Source organism: Lepisosteus platostomus, chromosome 5 (assembly GCF_059453375.1).
Source record: "Lepisosteus platostomus isolate fLepPlt1 chromosome 5, fLepPlt1.hap1, whole genome shotgun sequence".
NCBI classification, from domain to species: domain Eukaryota; kingdom Metazoa; phylum Chordata; class Actinopteri; order Semionotiformes; family Lepisosteidae; genus Lepisosteus; species Lepisosteus platostomus.
Window position 1 is genome coordinate 2,194,221 of NC_142615.1, and position 16,782 is coordinate 2,211,002.

The 16,782-nt window shown below is 53.3% G+C and overlaps 1 protein-coding gene across 1 annotated transcript; it reads right to left on the minus strand.

The window, feature by feature from the left end:
• Positions 1-1,453: 1,453 nt before the first annotated feature.
• LOC148662415 (allograft inflammatory factor 1-like) lies at positions 1,454-13,127 on the minus strand. The gene is made up of 6 exons (XM_088631140.1): positions 12,999-13,127; positions 5,618-5,679; positions 5,067-5,133; positions 4,719-4,760; positions 3,000-3,162; positions 1,454-1,863 (listed from the first exon to the last, which is right to left on the minus strand). Exons 1-6 carry the CDS (start codon positions 13,117-13,119, stop codon positions 1,776-1,778), a joined length of 543 nt encoding a protein of 180 aa, XP_088487266.1. The 5' UTR covers positions 13,120-13,127; the 3' UTR covers positions 1,454-1,775.
• Positions 13,128-16,782: the final 3,655 nt, after the last annotated feature.

The window sequence follows — 16,782 nt, forward strand, 5'->3', positions numbered from 1 at the left end:
CGGGGGCGTCGGGGACGCCGTCGCCAGGCCGCCAGGCCGCCAGCCAATCGGGGGGCACGTCGGGGCGGCGAAGGGGGCGGGGCCTTGCGCTGCGTCCAAAATGACGCCTCCCTCCCGCTCCTGCGTTCTCATTTGAGGCGAGGGGAGGAGTCGTCGGAGTGGGTGGTCTTCCGTGTGTGAGAGGAAAATAAATGCGATTAATTAAGTTCAGCCCTCCACGGGGGGGGAGGAGGGGGGGAGTGCGTTTGACAAAAGGCAGGGGGAAGAGGTGGCTCTGCTGTACACAGAGGGGGGCGGGGGTGGGGAACAGGCTGCCCAGCCCTGTGGTTGAAGCCGATACCCTGGCTTCTCTCCAGACACAGCTGGGTGAGCTCCTCCAGTCAGGACAGGAGGCTCTTCTGTACACAGAGGGGGGCGGGGGTGGGGAACAAGCTGCCCAGCCCTGCAGTTGAAGCAGATACCCCGGCTTCTCTCCAGACACAGCTGGGTGAGCTCCTCCAGTCAGGACAGGAGGCTCTTCTGTACACAGAGGGGGGCGGGGGTGGGGAACAAGCTGCCCAGCCCTGTGGTTGAAGCCGATACCCTGGCTTCTCTCCAGACACAGCTGGATGAGCTCCTCCAGTCAGGACAGGAGGCTCTTCTGTACACAGAGGGGGGCAGGGGTGGGGAACAGGCTGCCCAGCCCTGTGGTTGAAGCCGATACCCTGGCTTCTCTCCAGACACAGCTGGGTGAGCTCCTCCAGTCAGGACAGGAGGCTCTTCTGTACACAGAGGGGGGCGGGGGTGGGGAACAAGCTGCCCAGCCCTGCAGTTGAAGCAGATACCCCGGCTTCTCTCCAGACACAGCTGGGTGAGCTCCTCCAGTCAGGACAGGAGGCTCTTCTGTACACAGAGGGGGGCGGGGGTGGGGAACAAGCTGCCCAGCCCTGTGGTTGAAGCCGATACCCTGGCTTCTCTCCAGACACAGCTGGATGAGCTCCTCCAGTCAGGACAGGAGGCTCTTCTGTACACAGAGGGGGGCAGGGGTGGGGAACAGGCTGCCCAGCCCTGTGGTTGAAGCCGATACCCTGCCTTCTCTCCAGACACAGCTGGGTGAGCTCCTCCAGTCAGGACAGGAGGCTTTACTGTACACAGAGGGGGGTGGGGGTGGGGAACAGGCTGCTCAGCCCTGTGGTTGAAGCCGATACCCTGGCTTCTCTCCAGACACAGCTGGATGAGCTCCTCCAGTCAGGACAGGAGGCTCTTCTGTACACAGAGGGGGGCGGGGGTGGGGAACGAGCTCTGTCCTGCATGGTCGATTAATCAGCTAGTGAGCTACAGAGGCAGTAAGGGGCCCCCCCCCTGTCCGTGCCGTTTCCGATCTCCCCCGGGCGGCGCCGGTGCCTGTGAGTGTGTCAGTGTGAGCCGCCGCGCGTCGAGCAGAGCCTGCTGGGAGTCAGGGACAGGAGCCTCGTTCAGCCAAACCGTCTTTATTCTCCACAGAACCTCTGCGCTGCAGCACAGGCCTCTCAGTTCGGCAGGATCGCCGCGGTGCTGGGGGGGGGGGGTCTGCCTCTTCCCCCAGGATCTCCGGCGGGGCGCCCTGGCGGGTCGGGGGGGCCAGCAGCGCCCCCCACTGGTCGGGAAGCAGGAGGGGGCTCAGCGGCGATTGGGAGCTGGCGTCCAGGCGAGCGCGGGTCCGAGTCTGGGGGTGCGCGGGTTATCTGGAAGGGGGGGGGGGGGGGGTTGTGGTGGGGATGGCTGGAGGGTGCCGGGTTGGGGTCAGGGGTCGGGGGTCAGGGGAGGTCAGAGAAGGTCTTCCGGGGTGGGGGCCCGCTGGGCTTCACTTCCTGTTCTTTGGACTTGTCCTCAAACATCAGGATCCTGCAGAGCGAGACACAGGCGTCACGCTCTCTGACACTCTGACACTCTGACACTCTGACTCTCTGACACTCTCTCTGACACTCTGACACTCTCACTGACACTCTGACACTCTGACACTCTGACACTCTGACTGACTCTCTGACACTCTGACACGCTGACACTCTGACACTCTGACACTCTCTCTGACACTCTGACACTCTGACACTCTGACTGAATGACACTCTGACACTCTGACACTCTGACACTCTCACTGACACTCTGACACTCTGACACTCTGACTGACTCTCTGACACTCTGACACGCTGACACTCTGACACTCTGACACTCTCTCTGACTCTCTGACACTCTGACACTCTGACTGACTCTCTGACACTCTGACACTCTGACACTGTCTCTGACACTCTGACACTCTGACACTCTGACTGAATGACACTCTGACACTCTGACTGAATGACACTCTGACACTCTGACACTCTGACTGAATGACACTCTGACTCTCTGACTCTGACACTCTGACTGAATGACACTCTGAATGACACTCTGACACTCTGACTCTCTGACACTCTCACTGAATGACACTCTCTCTGACACTCTGACACTCTGACACTCTGAGACTCTCTCTGACACTCTGACACTCTCACTGACTCTCTGACACTCTGACTGAATGACACTCTGACACTCTGACACTCTGACTGAATGACACTCTGACTCTCTGACACTCTGAATGACACTCTGACTCTCTGACACTCTGACTGAATGACACTCTGACACTCTGACACTCTGACTGAATGACACTCTGACACTCTGACACTCTGACTTTCTGACACTCTGACACTCTGAGACTCTCACTGACTCTCTGACACACTGACTGACTCTCTGACACTCTGACACTCTCACTGACTCTCTGACACTCTGACACTCTGACACTGACACTCTCACTGACTCTCTGACACACTGACTGACACACTGACTCTCTGACACACTGACTGACACACTGACTCTCTGACACACTCTGTGTCGATGTGTCTGTCTGTGTGTCAGACAGACACACTGACACACTGGCTGACACACAGATAGACACACAGACAGACACACTGACACACAGACAGGCACACTGACAGACACACTGCACTCACAGTCTCAGGATAGCCGATTTCTTGCCCAGCATCATCACCAGGAAGTCCTTGTAGTCGATGGTCTCACTGACCCCTCCTGTCACCTCTGTCAAAATCTTCTTCAGCTCCAGGTGAGTCTTGGCCACACCCAGCTTCTCCAGCATCCTCTTGAGACCCATCAGATCTGAGAGAGAGAGGGGTTAATCCAGACACCCTGACTGGACACTCCAGTACATGAACACTGCACTGAGAGAGAGAGGGGTTCACACTGACACACTGACTGGACACTCCAGTACATGAACACTGCACTGAGAGAGAGAGGGGTTCATACACACACACTGACTGGACACTCCAGTACATGAACACTGCACTGAGAGAGAGAGGGGTTCATACACACACACTGACTGGACACTCCAGTACATGAACACTGCACTGAGAGAGAGAGGGGTTCATACACACACACTGACTGGACACTCCAGTACATGAACACTGCACTGAGAGAGAGAGAGGGGTTCATACACACACACTGACTGGACACTCCAGTACATGAACACTGCACTGAGAGAGAGAGGGGTTCATACACACACACTGACTGGACACTCCAGTACATGAACACTGCACTGAGAGAGAGAGGGGTTCATACACACACACTGACTGGACACTCCAGTACATGAACACTGCACTGAGAGAGAGAGGGGTTCATACACACACACTGACTGGACACTCCAGTACATGAACACTGCACTGAGAGAGAGAGGGGTTCATACACACACACTGACTGGACACTCCAGTACATGAACACTGCACTGAGAGAGAGAGAGGGGTTCATACACACACACTGACTGGACACTCCAGTACATGAACACTGCACTGAGAGAGAGAGGGGTTCATACAGACACTCAGATAATAATAATAAGATGATACAGAACACTTTAACCTTACTCGAGCTTAATGAACTTTCTCTCAAGAATTAGTTTTCTTTTTTACAAAAAAAAACCTATTGTTTTTATTCTGGTTTCCTATTTTACAATGCTTTTTATCAATCTTGCCTATATTTTAATGGGCTTTTATTTTTCTGTGACTTCGGTCTTGGCAGGAAAGCCACTCTGTCAGTAACATCTCTGGTAACTATTAACGGGGTTTCCTGCGAAATAAATCCCGGAGGAACCGAGGCATCCGCAAGAGGAGTATTTTAAATATTTTAAAAAGAGTTCGTTTTAGAAAAAGGCGGGGAAACGTGGAGTCTCAGTTGCCCCTGTTCTCGCCCGCAGTCTGACGGGGCCGCTGTTCCGCACTTTGTCCGCCAGAGGGCAGCACGACCACAGCAAAAAAAAACGTCCTGCAGTAGCGGGACTGGAACAGCAGGCGGCAGCAGAGTCTCTCTCAATCCAATTCAATTTCAATTCAAGGGGCTTTATTAGCATGACCGATGGGTACAATCAGTGTTGCCAAAGCACATAAAAATAATAAAATGAACATGGAACAAAACAAAAAATAGAAGTAAAATAAAACCTACAGACATGTTACAGACATTTACAACAAAGACATATTATAAAATATTGACATAGGGGACTCTCTCTCTCTCTCTCTCTCTCTCTTTGCGTTTGCGGTTGAAACGCGCAGCAGAATTTGGACACGTTTGCAGTCTTTCTCGTTTCTGATGTGTGTGTTAGTGGATTGGTGCAGGAGAAGGCTGCAGGGGGTGACAGGGTCAGGGGCTGGATGAGGGGGCTCAGTTACCGATTTCTCCCTGGTCATTGAGGTCGAACTCCATGTATTTCTCTGTAAGACAAAACACACAGGGTCTGGTGAGAGCAGGGTGGGGGTGCAAATGACACTCTGACACACTGACGCTCTGACGCTCTGACACACTGACGCTCTGACACTCTGAGACACTGACGCTCTGACACACTGACGCTCTGACACTCTGACACACTGACACACTGACGCTCTGACACTCTGACACACTGCCTGACTGTCACACTGACACTCTGACGCTCTGACACACTGACGCTCTGACACTCTGACACTCTGACACACTGACGCTCTGACACACTGACTGACCCGCTGAATCGCACCACTACTCACGCTTGAAGGTCTCCAGCTTGTCTTCAAGGTCCTCTTCGTCAGCATATTTAGGACTGTCGAAAAATTCCTTTAGAACAAGAGACAGACGCCACTGTCACAGCTGAGACACTGAGACCGAGAGACACAGAGTCACAGAGACACAGAGACAGACACCACTGTCACAGCTGAGACACTGAGACCGAGAGACACAGAGTCACAGAGACACAGAGACAGACGCCACTGTCACAGCTGAGACACTGAGACCGAGAGACACAGAGTCACAGAGACACAGAGACAGACGCCACTGTCACAGCTGAGACACTGAGACCGAGAGACACAGAGTCACAGAGACACAGAGACAGACGCCACTGTCACAGCTGAGACACTGAGACCGAGAGACACAGAGTCACAGAGACACAGAGACAGACACCACTGTCACAGCTGAAACACTGAGACCAAGAGACACAGAGTCACAGAGACACAGAGACAGACACCACTGTCACACACACACACAGACAGAGAAAGACACTCCTGTCTCACACACACACACACACACACACACACACACAGACCTTGTTGATGGCCTCCAGCTTCTCCTCCTGCTGGGATTTCAGGATCCCGAAGGCTTTCCCACCTGGAGGAGAGACAATCCCAGTCTGGTAAAAACACAGCTCCTGGCAGGACAGCTGTGTCCCAGGAGGAGTCTCGGCGCCGACTTCAGGACACGGGTCCCAGAGAAAGTCTCTCGTGTCCCGGGCTCTGCTTCAAGCATCTTTACTGGCCAGAGCGAGGAGCTACTGAGCTGCAGGAACACAGAACACAGAGCAGGAGCAGGGAACACAGAGCAGGAACACAGAACATAGAGCAGGAACACAGAGCAGGAGCAGGAACACAGAGCAGGAACACAGAACACAGAGCAGGAACACAGAGCAGGAACACAGAACACAGAGCAGGAACACAGAGCAGGAACAGGAACACAGAGCAGGAACACAGAACACAGAGCAGGAACACAGGGCAGGAACACAAAACACAGAGCAGGAACACAGAGCAGGAACACAGAACACAGAGCAGGAGCAGGGAACACAGAGCAGGAACACAGAGCAGGAACACAGAACACAGAGCAGGAGCAGGGAACACAGAGCAGGAACACGGGGCAGGAACACAGAACACAGAGCAGGAACACAGAACACAGAGCAGGAACACAGAGCAGGAACACAGAACACAGAGCAGGAGCAGGGAACACAGAGCAGGAACACGGGGCAGGAACACAGAACACAGAGCAGGAACACAGAGCAGGAACACAGAACACAGAGCAGGAACACAGAACACAGAGCAGGAACACAGAGCAGGAACATGGGGCAGGAACACAGAACACAGAGCAGGAACACAGAACACAGAGCAGGAACACAGAGCAGGAACACAGAACACAGAGCAGGAACACAGAGCAGGAGCAGGAACACAGAGCAGGAACACAGAACACAGAGCAGGAACACAGAGCAGGAACATGGGGCAGGAACACAGAACACAGAGCAGGAACACAGAGCAGGAACACAGAGCAGGAGCAGGAACACAGAACACAGAGCAGGAACACAGAACACAGAGCAGGAACACAGAGCAGGAACACAGAACACAGAGCAGGAACACAGAACACAGAGCAGGAACACAGAGCAGGAACACAGAACACAGAGCAGGAACACAGAACACAGAGCAGGAACACAGAGCAGGAACACAGAACACAGAGCAGGAACACAGAACACAGAGCAGGAACACAGAGCAGGAACACAAAACACAGAGCAGGAACACAGAACACAGAGCAGGAACACAGAGCAGGAACACAGAACACAGAGCAGGAACACAGAGCAGGAACACAGAACACAGAGCAGGAACACAGAACACAGAGCAGGAACACAGAGCAGGAACACAGAACACAGAGCAGGAACACAGAACACAGAGCAGGAACACAGAGCAGGAACACAGAACACAGAGCAGGAACACAGAACACAGAGCAGGAACACAGAGCAGGAACACAGAACACAGAGCAGGAACACAGAACACAGAGCAGGAACACAGAGCAGGAACACAGAACACAGAGCAGGAACACAGAGCAGGAACACAGGGCAGGAACACAGAACACAGAGCAGGAACACAGAGCAGGAACATGGAGCAGGAACATGGAGCAGGAACACAGAGCAGGAGCAGGGAACACGGGACAGGAGCACGGGGCAGGAGCACGGGGCAGGAAAATTCATAGCAATTGCATGCGTGTTCTCCCCTGTGTTTGCATGGGTCTCTTCCTGTGGTCACCGAACTGGGCCTCTGTGGACAGCCAAGTCTCTCTCACGGTCTCTACCTGTCACACACCAGACTACCCTGTCAAACACACGCCCCCTGACACACACAGAAACACACGCACCCTGACACATACAGAAACACTATGAACAGAAGTGGTCACGCAGGGACTTCCTGTGAGGTGCAGCTCCTCAGCGGCTCAGTCCCTATATAGACTCAGCGGCTTCGTGTTCACAGCGCGCTCAACACTGCTACTGTGCAGAGACCCCTCCCCCCAGCGCGTGCAAACACACAGTGTGTCCAGTAAGAGTCTGTACAGGAGTGTGTGTGTGTGTCTATACAGTGTGTCCAATAAGAGTCTGTACAGGAGTGTGTGTGTCTATACAGTGTGTCCAATAAGAGTCTGTACAGGTGTGTGTGTGTGTGTCTATACAGTGTGTCCAGTAAGAGTCTGTACAGGAGTGTGTGTGTGTGTCTATACAGTGTGTCCAATAAGAGTCTGTACAGGAGTGTGTGTGTGTGTCTATACAGTGTGTCCAGTAAGAGTCTGTACAGGAGTGTGTGTGTCTATACAGTGTGTCCAATAAGAGTCTGTACAGGTGTGTGTGTGTGTCTATACAGTGTGTCCAGTAAGAGTCTGTACAGGAGTGTGTGTGTGTCTATACAGTGTGTCCAATAAGAGTCTGTACAGGAGTGTGTGTGTCTATACAGTGTGTCCAATAAGAGTCTGTACAGGAGTTTGTGTGTCTATACAGTGTGTCCAATAAGAGTCTGTACAGGAGTGTGTGTGTCTATACAGTGTGTCCAATAAGAGTCTGTACAGGAGTGTGTGTGTGTGTCTATACAGTGTGTCCAGTAAGAGTCTGTACAGGAGTGTGTGTGTGTCTCTACAGTGTGTCCAGTAAGAGTCTGTACAGGTGTGTGTGTGTGTGTCTATACAGTGTGTCCAGTAAGAGTCTGTACAGGAGTGTGTGTGTGTGTCTATACAGTGTGTCCAATAAGAGTCTGTACAGGAGTGTGTGTGTGTGTCTATACAGTGTGTCCAATAAGAGTCTGTACAGGAGTGTGTGTGTGTCTCTACAGTGTGTCCAATAAGAGTCTGTACAGGAGTGTGTGTGTCTATACAGTGTGTCAATAAGAGTCTGTACAGGAGTGTGTGTGTGTGTCTATACAGTGTGTCCAGTAAGAGTCTGTACAGGAGTGTGTGTGTGTGTCTATACAGTGTGTCCAGTAAGAGTCTGTACAGGAGTGTGTGTGTGTCTATACAGTGTGTCCAATAAGAGTCTGTACAGGAGTGTGTGTGTGTGTCTATACAGTGTGTCCAGTAAGAGTCTGTACAGGAGTGTGTGTCTATACAGTGTGTCCAATAAGAGTATGTACAGGAGTGTGTGTGTGTGTCTATACAGTGTGTCCAGTAAGAGTCTGTACAGGAGTGTGTGTGTGTATCTATACAGTGTGTCCAATAAGAGTCTGTACAGGAGTGTGTGTGTGTCTATACAGTGTGTCCAATAAGAGTCTGTACAGGAGTGTGTGTGTCTATACAGTGTGTCCAGTAAGAGTCTGTACAGGAGTGTGTGTGTCTATACAGTGTGTCCAATAAGAGTCTGTACAGGAGTGTGTGTGTGTCTATACAGTGTGTCCAATAAGAGTCTGTACAGGAGTGTGTGTGTGTCTATACAGTGTGTCCAGTAAGAGTCTGTACAGGAGTGTGTGTGTCTCTACAGTGTGTCCAATAAGAGTCTGTACAGGAGTGTGTGTGTGTCTATACAGTGTGTCCAGTAAGAGTCTGTACAGGAGTGTGTCTATACAGTGTGTCCAATAAGAGTCTGTACAGGAGTGTGTGTGTGTGTCTAGACAGTGTGTCCAATAAGAGTCTGTACAGGAGTGTGTGTGTGTCTATACAGTGTGTCCAGTAAGAGTCTGTACAGGAGTGTGTGTGTGTGACTATACAGTGTGTCCAGTAAGAGTCTGTACAGGAGTGTGTGTGTGTCTATACAGTGTGTCCAATAAGAGTCTGTACAGGAGTGTGTGTGTGTCTATACAGTGTGTCCAATAAGAGTCTGTACAGGAGTGTGTGTGTCTATACAGTGTGTCCAATAAGAGTCTGTACAGGAGTGTGTGTGTGTCTATACAGTGTGTCCAATAAGAGTCTGTACAGGAGTGTGTGTCTATACAGTGTGTCCAGTAAGAGTCTGTACAGGAGTGTGTGTGTGTGACTATACAGTGTGTCCAGTAAGAGTCTGTACAGGAGTGTGTGTGTGTCTATACAGTGTGTCCAATAAGAGTCTGTACAGGAGTGTGTCTATACAGTGTGTCCAGTAAGAGTCTGTACAGGAGTGTGTGTGTCTCTACAGTGTGTCCAATAAGAGTCTGTACAGGAGTGTGTGTGTGTCTATACAGTGTGTCCAGTAAGAGTCTGTACAGGAGTGTGTCTATACAGTGTGTCCAGTAAGAGTCTGTACAGGAGTGTGTGTGTCTCTACAGTGTGTCCAATAAGAGTCTGTACAGGAGTGTGTGTGTGTCTATACAGTGTGTCCAATAAGAGTCTGTACAGGAGTGTGTGTGTGTGTCTATACAGTGTGTCCAGTAAGAGTCTGTACAGGAGTGTGTGTGTCTATACAGTGTGTCCAGTAAGAGTCTGTACAGGAGTGTGTGTGTGTCTATACAGTGCGTCCAATAAGAGTCTGTACAGGAGTGTGTGTGTGTCAATACAGTGTGTCCAGTAAGAGTCTGTACAGGAGTGTGTGTGTGTGACTATACAGTGTGTCCAGTAAGAGTCTGTACAGGAGTGTGTGTGTGTCTATACAGTGTGTCCAATAAGAGTCTGTACAGGTGTGTGTGTGTGTCTATACAGTGTGTCCAGTAAGAGTCTGTACAGGAGTGTGTGTGTGTCTATACAGTGTGTCCAGTAAGAGTCTGTACAGGAGTGTGTGTGTCTATACAGTGTGTCCAATAAGAGTCTGTACAGGAGTGTGTGTGTCTATACAGTGTGTCCAATAAGAGTCTGTACAGGAGTGTGTGTGTCTATACAGTGTGTCCAATAAGAGTCTGTACAGGAGTGTGTGTGTCTATACAGTGTGTCCAATAAGAGTCTGTACAGGAGTGTGTGTGTCTATACAGTGTGTCCAGTAAGAGTCTGTACAGGAGTGTGTGTGTGTGACTATACAGTGTGTCCAGTAAGAGTCTGTACAGGAGTGTGTGTGTGTCTATACAGTGTGTCCAATAAGAGTCTGTACAGGTGTGTGTGTGTCTATACAGTGTGTCCAGTAAGAGTCTGTACAGGTGTGTATCTATACAAGGTAGTGGATTATTGTAATCGTGCTGTCCTGGACTGGTCTGTAGAAGACAGTACTACACTGGATTGGTTTTAGTGAGCAGTCTTGGACTGTCCTGGCCTGCAGTGTTCAGTACTGCCCTGCAGTGTTCAGGACTGTCCTGGCCTGCAGTGGTCAGTACTGGCCTGTACTGGCCTGCAGTGTTCAGGACTGTCCTGACCTGCATTGGTCAGTACTGGCCTGTACTAGCCTGCAGTGGTCAGTACTGGCCTGCAGTGTTCAGGACTGTCCTGGCCTGCAGTGGTCAGTCCCGGCCTGCAGTGATCAGTACTAGCCTGCAGTGCTCAGGACTGGCCTGCAGTGTTCAGGACTGTCCTGGCCTGCAGTGGTCAGTGCCGGCCTGCAGTGATCAGTACTAGCCCGCAGTGCTCAGGACTGGCCTGCAGTGTTCAGGATTGTCCTGGCCTGCAGTGGTCAGTGCCGGCCTGCAGTGCTCAGTACTAGCCTGCAGTGTTCAGGACTGTCCTGGCATGCAGTGGACAGTGCCGGCCTGCAGTGATCAGTACTAGCCTGCAGTGCTCAGGACTGGCCTGCAGTGTTCAGGACTGTCCTGGCCTGCAGTGGTCAGTGCCGGCCTGCAGTACTCAGTACTAGCCTGCAGTGTTCAGGACTGTCCTGGCCTGCAGTGGACAGTGCCGGCCTGCAGTGCTCAGTACTAGCCTGCAGTGTTCAGGACTGTCCTGGCCTGCAGTGGTCAGGACTGTCCTAGCTTGCAGTGCTCAGGACTGGCCTGGCCTGCAGTGTTCAGTACTGGACACAGCGGAGGAGGGAGCTGTGCAGAACTTCCCCACAGCTGACCCCCACACAGCAAAGAGGAAGAGAAAGAGGAAGAGGAACAGCCACATTCCTGTAATCACGACGCGCGCTCGCCCGCGGAGCAGACACACGGCTCTGGCCCCGCCCCTGTCCTGCCTGTCCTGCAGCGTTCAGTACTGACCTGGCCTGCAGCGGTCAGTACTGGCCTGCAGTGTTCAGTACTGACCTGGCCTGCAGCGCTCAGTACTGACCTGCAGTGTTCAGTACTGACCTGGTCTGTAGCGTTCAGTACTGGCCTGCAGCATTCAGTACTGACCTGCAGTGTTCAGTACTGACCTGGTCTGTAGCGTTCAGTACTGACCTGGCCTGCTGTGTTCAGTACTGACCTGGCCTGCTGTATTCAGTACTGACCTGCAGCGTTCAGTACTGACCTGGCCTGCAGCGCTCAGTACTGACCTGCAGTGTTCAGTACTGACCTGGTCTGTAGCATTCAGTACTGGCCTGGCCTGCTGTATTCAGTACTGGCCTGCAGCGTTCAGTACTGACCTGGTCTGTAGCGTTCAGTACTGGCCTGCAGCATTCAGTACTGACCTGCAGTGTTCAGTACTGACCTGGTCTGTAGCGTTCAGTACTGACCTGCAGCATTCAGTACTGACCTGCAGTGTTCAGTACTGACCTGGTCTGTAGCGTTCAGTACTGACCTGCAGCATTCAGTACTGACCTGCAGTGTTCAGTACTGACCTGGTCTGTAGCGTTCAGTACTGACACTGCGCTACACACACACAGAGACACAGAGCTACACGCACACACGGACACACAGAGACACTGCGCTACACACACACATGGGGACACAGAGACACTGCGCTACACACACACACGGTGACACAGAGACACTGCGCTACACACGCACGGACACACAGAGACACTGCGCTACACACACACACGGGGACACAGAGACACAGAGCTACACACACACAGACACACAGAGCTACACGCACACATGGACACACAGAGACACAGAGCTACACACGCACACTGGGACACAGAGACACAGAGACACAGACACACTGAGCTACACACACACAGAGACACAGACACGCAAACACACAGAGCTACAGACACACAGACACACAGAGCTACACGCACATACGGACACAGAGACACAGAGCCACAGACACACAGAGCTACAGACACAGGGCTCCAGACACACAGACACAGAGAGATACAGAGCTACACGCACACACGGACACACAGAGACACAGAGCTACAGACACAGGGCTCCAGACACACAGACACAGGGCTCCAGACACACAGACACAGAGAGATACAGAGGTACAGACACAGGGCTCCAGACACACAGACACAGGGCTCCAGACACACAGACACAGAGAGATACAGAGGTACAGACACAGGGCTCCAGACACACAGACACAGAGAGATACAGACACAGGGACACAGAGATCTCCAGACACACGGACACACAGACGCAGATCCGCCGAGCAGCAGCAGTAGCAGCAGCAGCAGGCGGGACAGGGACAGGGCGATCAGAGGAGGGTTAGAGAGCCACACTCACCCTGTGCGTCTCTGCTCATGGCTGTCGGTGAGTGAGGAAGTAATCCTCTCACGAGGAGCAGTGAGATTGAGGAAGTGTGCGAGCAGGGCGTGCGTGCTCGAATGGGTCTGTTTGAGATCATCTGTGTGTCTCAGTGTGTGTGTGTGTGTGTTGGAATGAATTTCAGTGTGCACCTTAATTGGTTATAAATAACAGACACACTGACTGGACACTCCAGTACATGAACACTGCACTGAGAGAGAGAGGGGTTCATACAGACACACTGACTGGACACTCCAGTACATGAACACTGCACTGAGAGAGAGAGGGGTTCATACAGACACACTGACTGGACACTCCAGTACATGAACACTGCACTGAGAGAGAGAGGGGTTCATACAGACACACTGACTGGACACTCCAGTACATGAACACTGCACTGAGAGAGAGAGGGGTTCATACAGACACACTGACTGGACACTCCAGTACATGAACACTGCACTGAGAGAGAGAGGGGTTCACACACACACACTGACTGGACACTCCAGTACATTAACACTGCACTGAGAGAGAGAGGGGTTCATACACACACACTGACTGGAGACTCCAGTACATGAACACTGCACTGAGAGAGAGAGGGGTTCATACACACACACTGACTGGACACTCCAGTACATGAACACTGCACTGAGAGAGAGAGAGAGGGGTTCATACACACACACCGAGAAGAGAGAATGTCATGATCTCTATTATCACTGTGACGTCACCATCTGTGCAGTCCTGACTCCAGAATCTCTGCCTGGCATGTAAGAACAAGTCAACAAGAGCAACAACCACACAACTATCACAGCGACCGACACCGCTGCAGGACGGGCAGCCGGCTCAGATGTCGCCCCCTGGTGGCCACAAGCGCCACTGCAGGCCGAGTCAAGTGCAGCTCACGGTCAGATCAGATCAGAACACTTTATTGACCCTTTACAATCTCTTGCATGAGGAATGTGTCCTCTCCCAGACCCCAGCCTGCTCTCCATGAGACACACAGACAGGGAGAGAGAAGCTGGGGGTCAGAGCGCAGGGTCGGCCATTTATACAGCACCCCTGGAGCAGCTGGGGGTGAAGGGTCTTGCTCAGGGGCCCAACGGAGTAGGATTCCTCTGCCGGCCGCGGGATTCGAACCGGCAACCTCCCAGCCCCAGGCGGCGCTCGCACGGGGAACAGGCCCGTCCGCGCGGGGGGCTCCCAGAGTCAACTCAGGGGAGGTCCGCCCCCCCCTCCTGCGCGGGCGCCCCTGTCTCCGGTGTCCACGTCTGCCCCCCAGCGGGGTGGACAGACGGACACGCGGACAGACGGACTGCCCGGGGGGGGGGGGTTGGGATCCGGGCTGGGCGGAGGTCGGACCTGAGCATAGAGGGACAGACGGGAGACAGAGGACGAAGGAAGGGAAGAAGGAAGGAAGAAAACGACTTCATGTGTTATCGCTGCCCCCTGGTGGACACACTGGGGAACTGCACGCCTCGTCATCGAGGTCCTGACTGATTTTGGATCTCTTGTCTGTGGAGGGGCCAGACAGTGTGTCCAGTCCCGGTCCTGGAGGGGTCAGTGTGTGTGTGTCTGCAGAGTCTCCAGGGGTCTTTAAAGCAGGGCTGTCCAGTCCTGGTCCTGGAGGGGTCAGACAGTGTGTCCAGTCCTGGTCCTGGAGGGGTCAGTGTGTGTGTGTCTGCAGAGTCTCCAGGGGTCTTTAAAGCAGGGCTGTCCAGTCCTGGTCCTGGAGGGGTCAGTGTGTGTGTCTGCAGAGTCTCCAGGGGTCTTTAAAGCAGGGCTGTCCAGTCCTGGTCCTGGAGGGGTCAGTGTGTGTGTCTGCAGAGTCTCCAGGGGTCTTTAAAGCAGGGCTGTCCAGTCCTGGTCCTGGAGGGGTCAGTGTGTGTGTCTGCAGAGTCTCCAGGGGTCTTTAAAGCAGGGCTGTCCAGTCCTGGTCCTGGAGGGGTCAGTGTGTGTGTGTCTGCAGAGTCTCCAGGGGTCTTTAAAGCAGGGCTGTCCAGTCCTGGTCCTGGAGGGGTCAGTGTGTGTGTCTGCAGAGTCTCCAGGGGTCTTTAAAGCAGGGCTGTCCAGTCCTGGTCCTGGAGGGGTCAGTGTGTGTGTGTGTCTGCAGAGTCTCCAGGGGTCTTTAAAGCAGGGCTGTCCAGTCCTGGTCCTGGAGGGGCCAGTCAGTGTGTCCAGTCCTGGTCCTGGAGGGGCCAGTCAGTGTGTCCAGTCCTGGTCCTGGAAGGGCCAGTCAGGGTGTCCAGTCCTGGTCCTGGAGGGGCCAGTTAGTGTGTCCAGTCCTGGTCCTGGAGGGGCCAGTCAGTGTGTCCAGTCCTGGTCCTGGAGGGGCCAGTCAGTGTGTCCAGTCCTGGTCCTGGAGTGTGTGTCTGCAGCGGTCTGTGTGGGTCCTGATGCCCCAGTATAGTGACGGGGGACACTGGACTGTAAACAGGCGCCGTCCTTCGGATGAGACGTCAAACCGAGGTCCTGACTCTCTGTGCTCATTAACAATCCCGGGGTGTCTCTCGAGAAGAGTAGGGGTGTCACCTCAGTGTCCTGGCCAAATACCCCCCCCTGGTCTTTACCCATCATGGCCTCCTAATAACCCCCCCTCTCTGAACTGGCTCCATCCCTCTGAGAGCTGCTGTGTGTGGCGCATCATGCAGGTGGGGGTACACACTGGTGGGGTGGGGGAGGGGATCCCCATTACTGTACAGAGCTCGGAGGGGAGGGTCCAGAGAAGAGCTGCAGACGGGTGAGGAACGACGAGTGTGGAGCTGTCCAGAGTGCTGAACTGAGTTCCTGTGAGTCTTCCTCCTCAGTGTGGTCTGAGACCGAGGGCCAATCTGGATCAGAGACCCGGTGCAGCTCTCTCTTAAAAACGTCTGTGAGAACTCTGCCCGTTCTCAGGACATGCTTCCTGAGGTCAGGCTATCAGTGTGCCTGGGCGCTGAATTCTCACCTCAGTCTCTATTCACGGACGCACTAATGATCGTTCCCAGACCACACCGGATGCGTCTGCTTATAGACACGCGCGCACGCCGGGTGTGCTTTCAGAGCAGGGCAGCGAGACTCCTGCTACAGTATGATTTCAGGCAGGCAGTGACTGTGTGTCAGAGCGAGAGAGAGAGAAACAGAGAGAGAGAGAGAGAGAGAGAGAGAGAGAGAGAGAGAGAGAGGGATCAAAACTGAAGTTCTGTTCTCATTCCTCCCTGACTCATAAAGAAGATCAGGACTGCAGGACCAGGACTGGACACACACACACACACACTGACCCCTCCAGGACCAGCAGGGTGAGAGCGCCCCCCGCTGGCCCCACTGACACCTCTCCCAGCAGCAGTCTTAGTTTTTCCCCCAGGAGTCTCCCCTCCAGGTACTGGCCAGGCTCACACCTGCTGGGCTCCAGGGGAAGGGCGATGGAGCTGCTGGGTGACTCCATCTCTGTAACGCTGGTGTGCGTTCAGTAACCCTGTGCAGCACACGTGTTCGGTGTGACACAACACCCACAGCGCTGCTGTTCGCCCTGCACTGTTACCCTCTGCAGTCAACCTCTCCTTTGTAACCCCTGCCTGTAGAGGCAGCTTTTAAACACAGACCTGCATCTATTCAACTAGAATAATAACACTTTTAGAAGAAACGTACAAAAAGTGATCTTAAAAGAGAAGGGAGCAGAGTTGAGCCCCTTCACACCGAGTTTAAAAACCACCCAGCAGTGTAAGGGAAATCACGTCACAGCTCTCAGAATAAGACACCGACTCTCACACACCCTGAGGCGCTGTGCTTG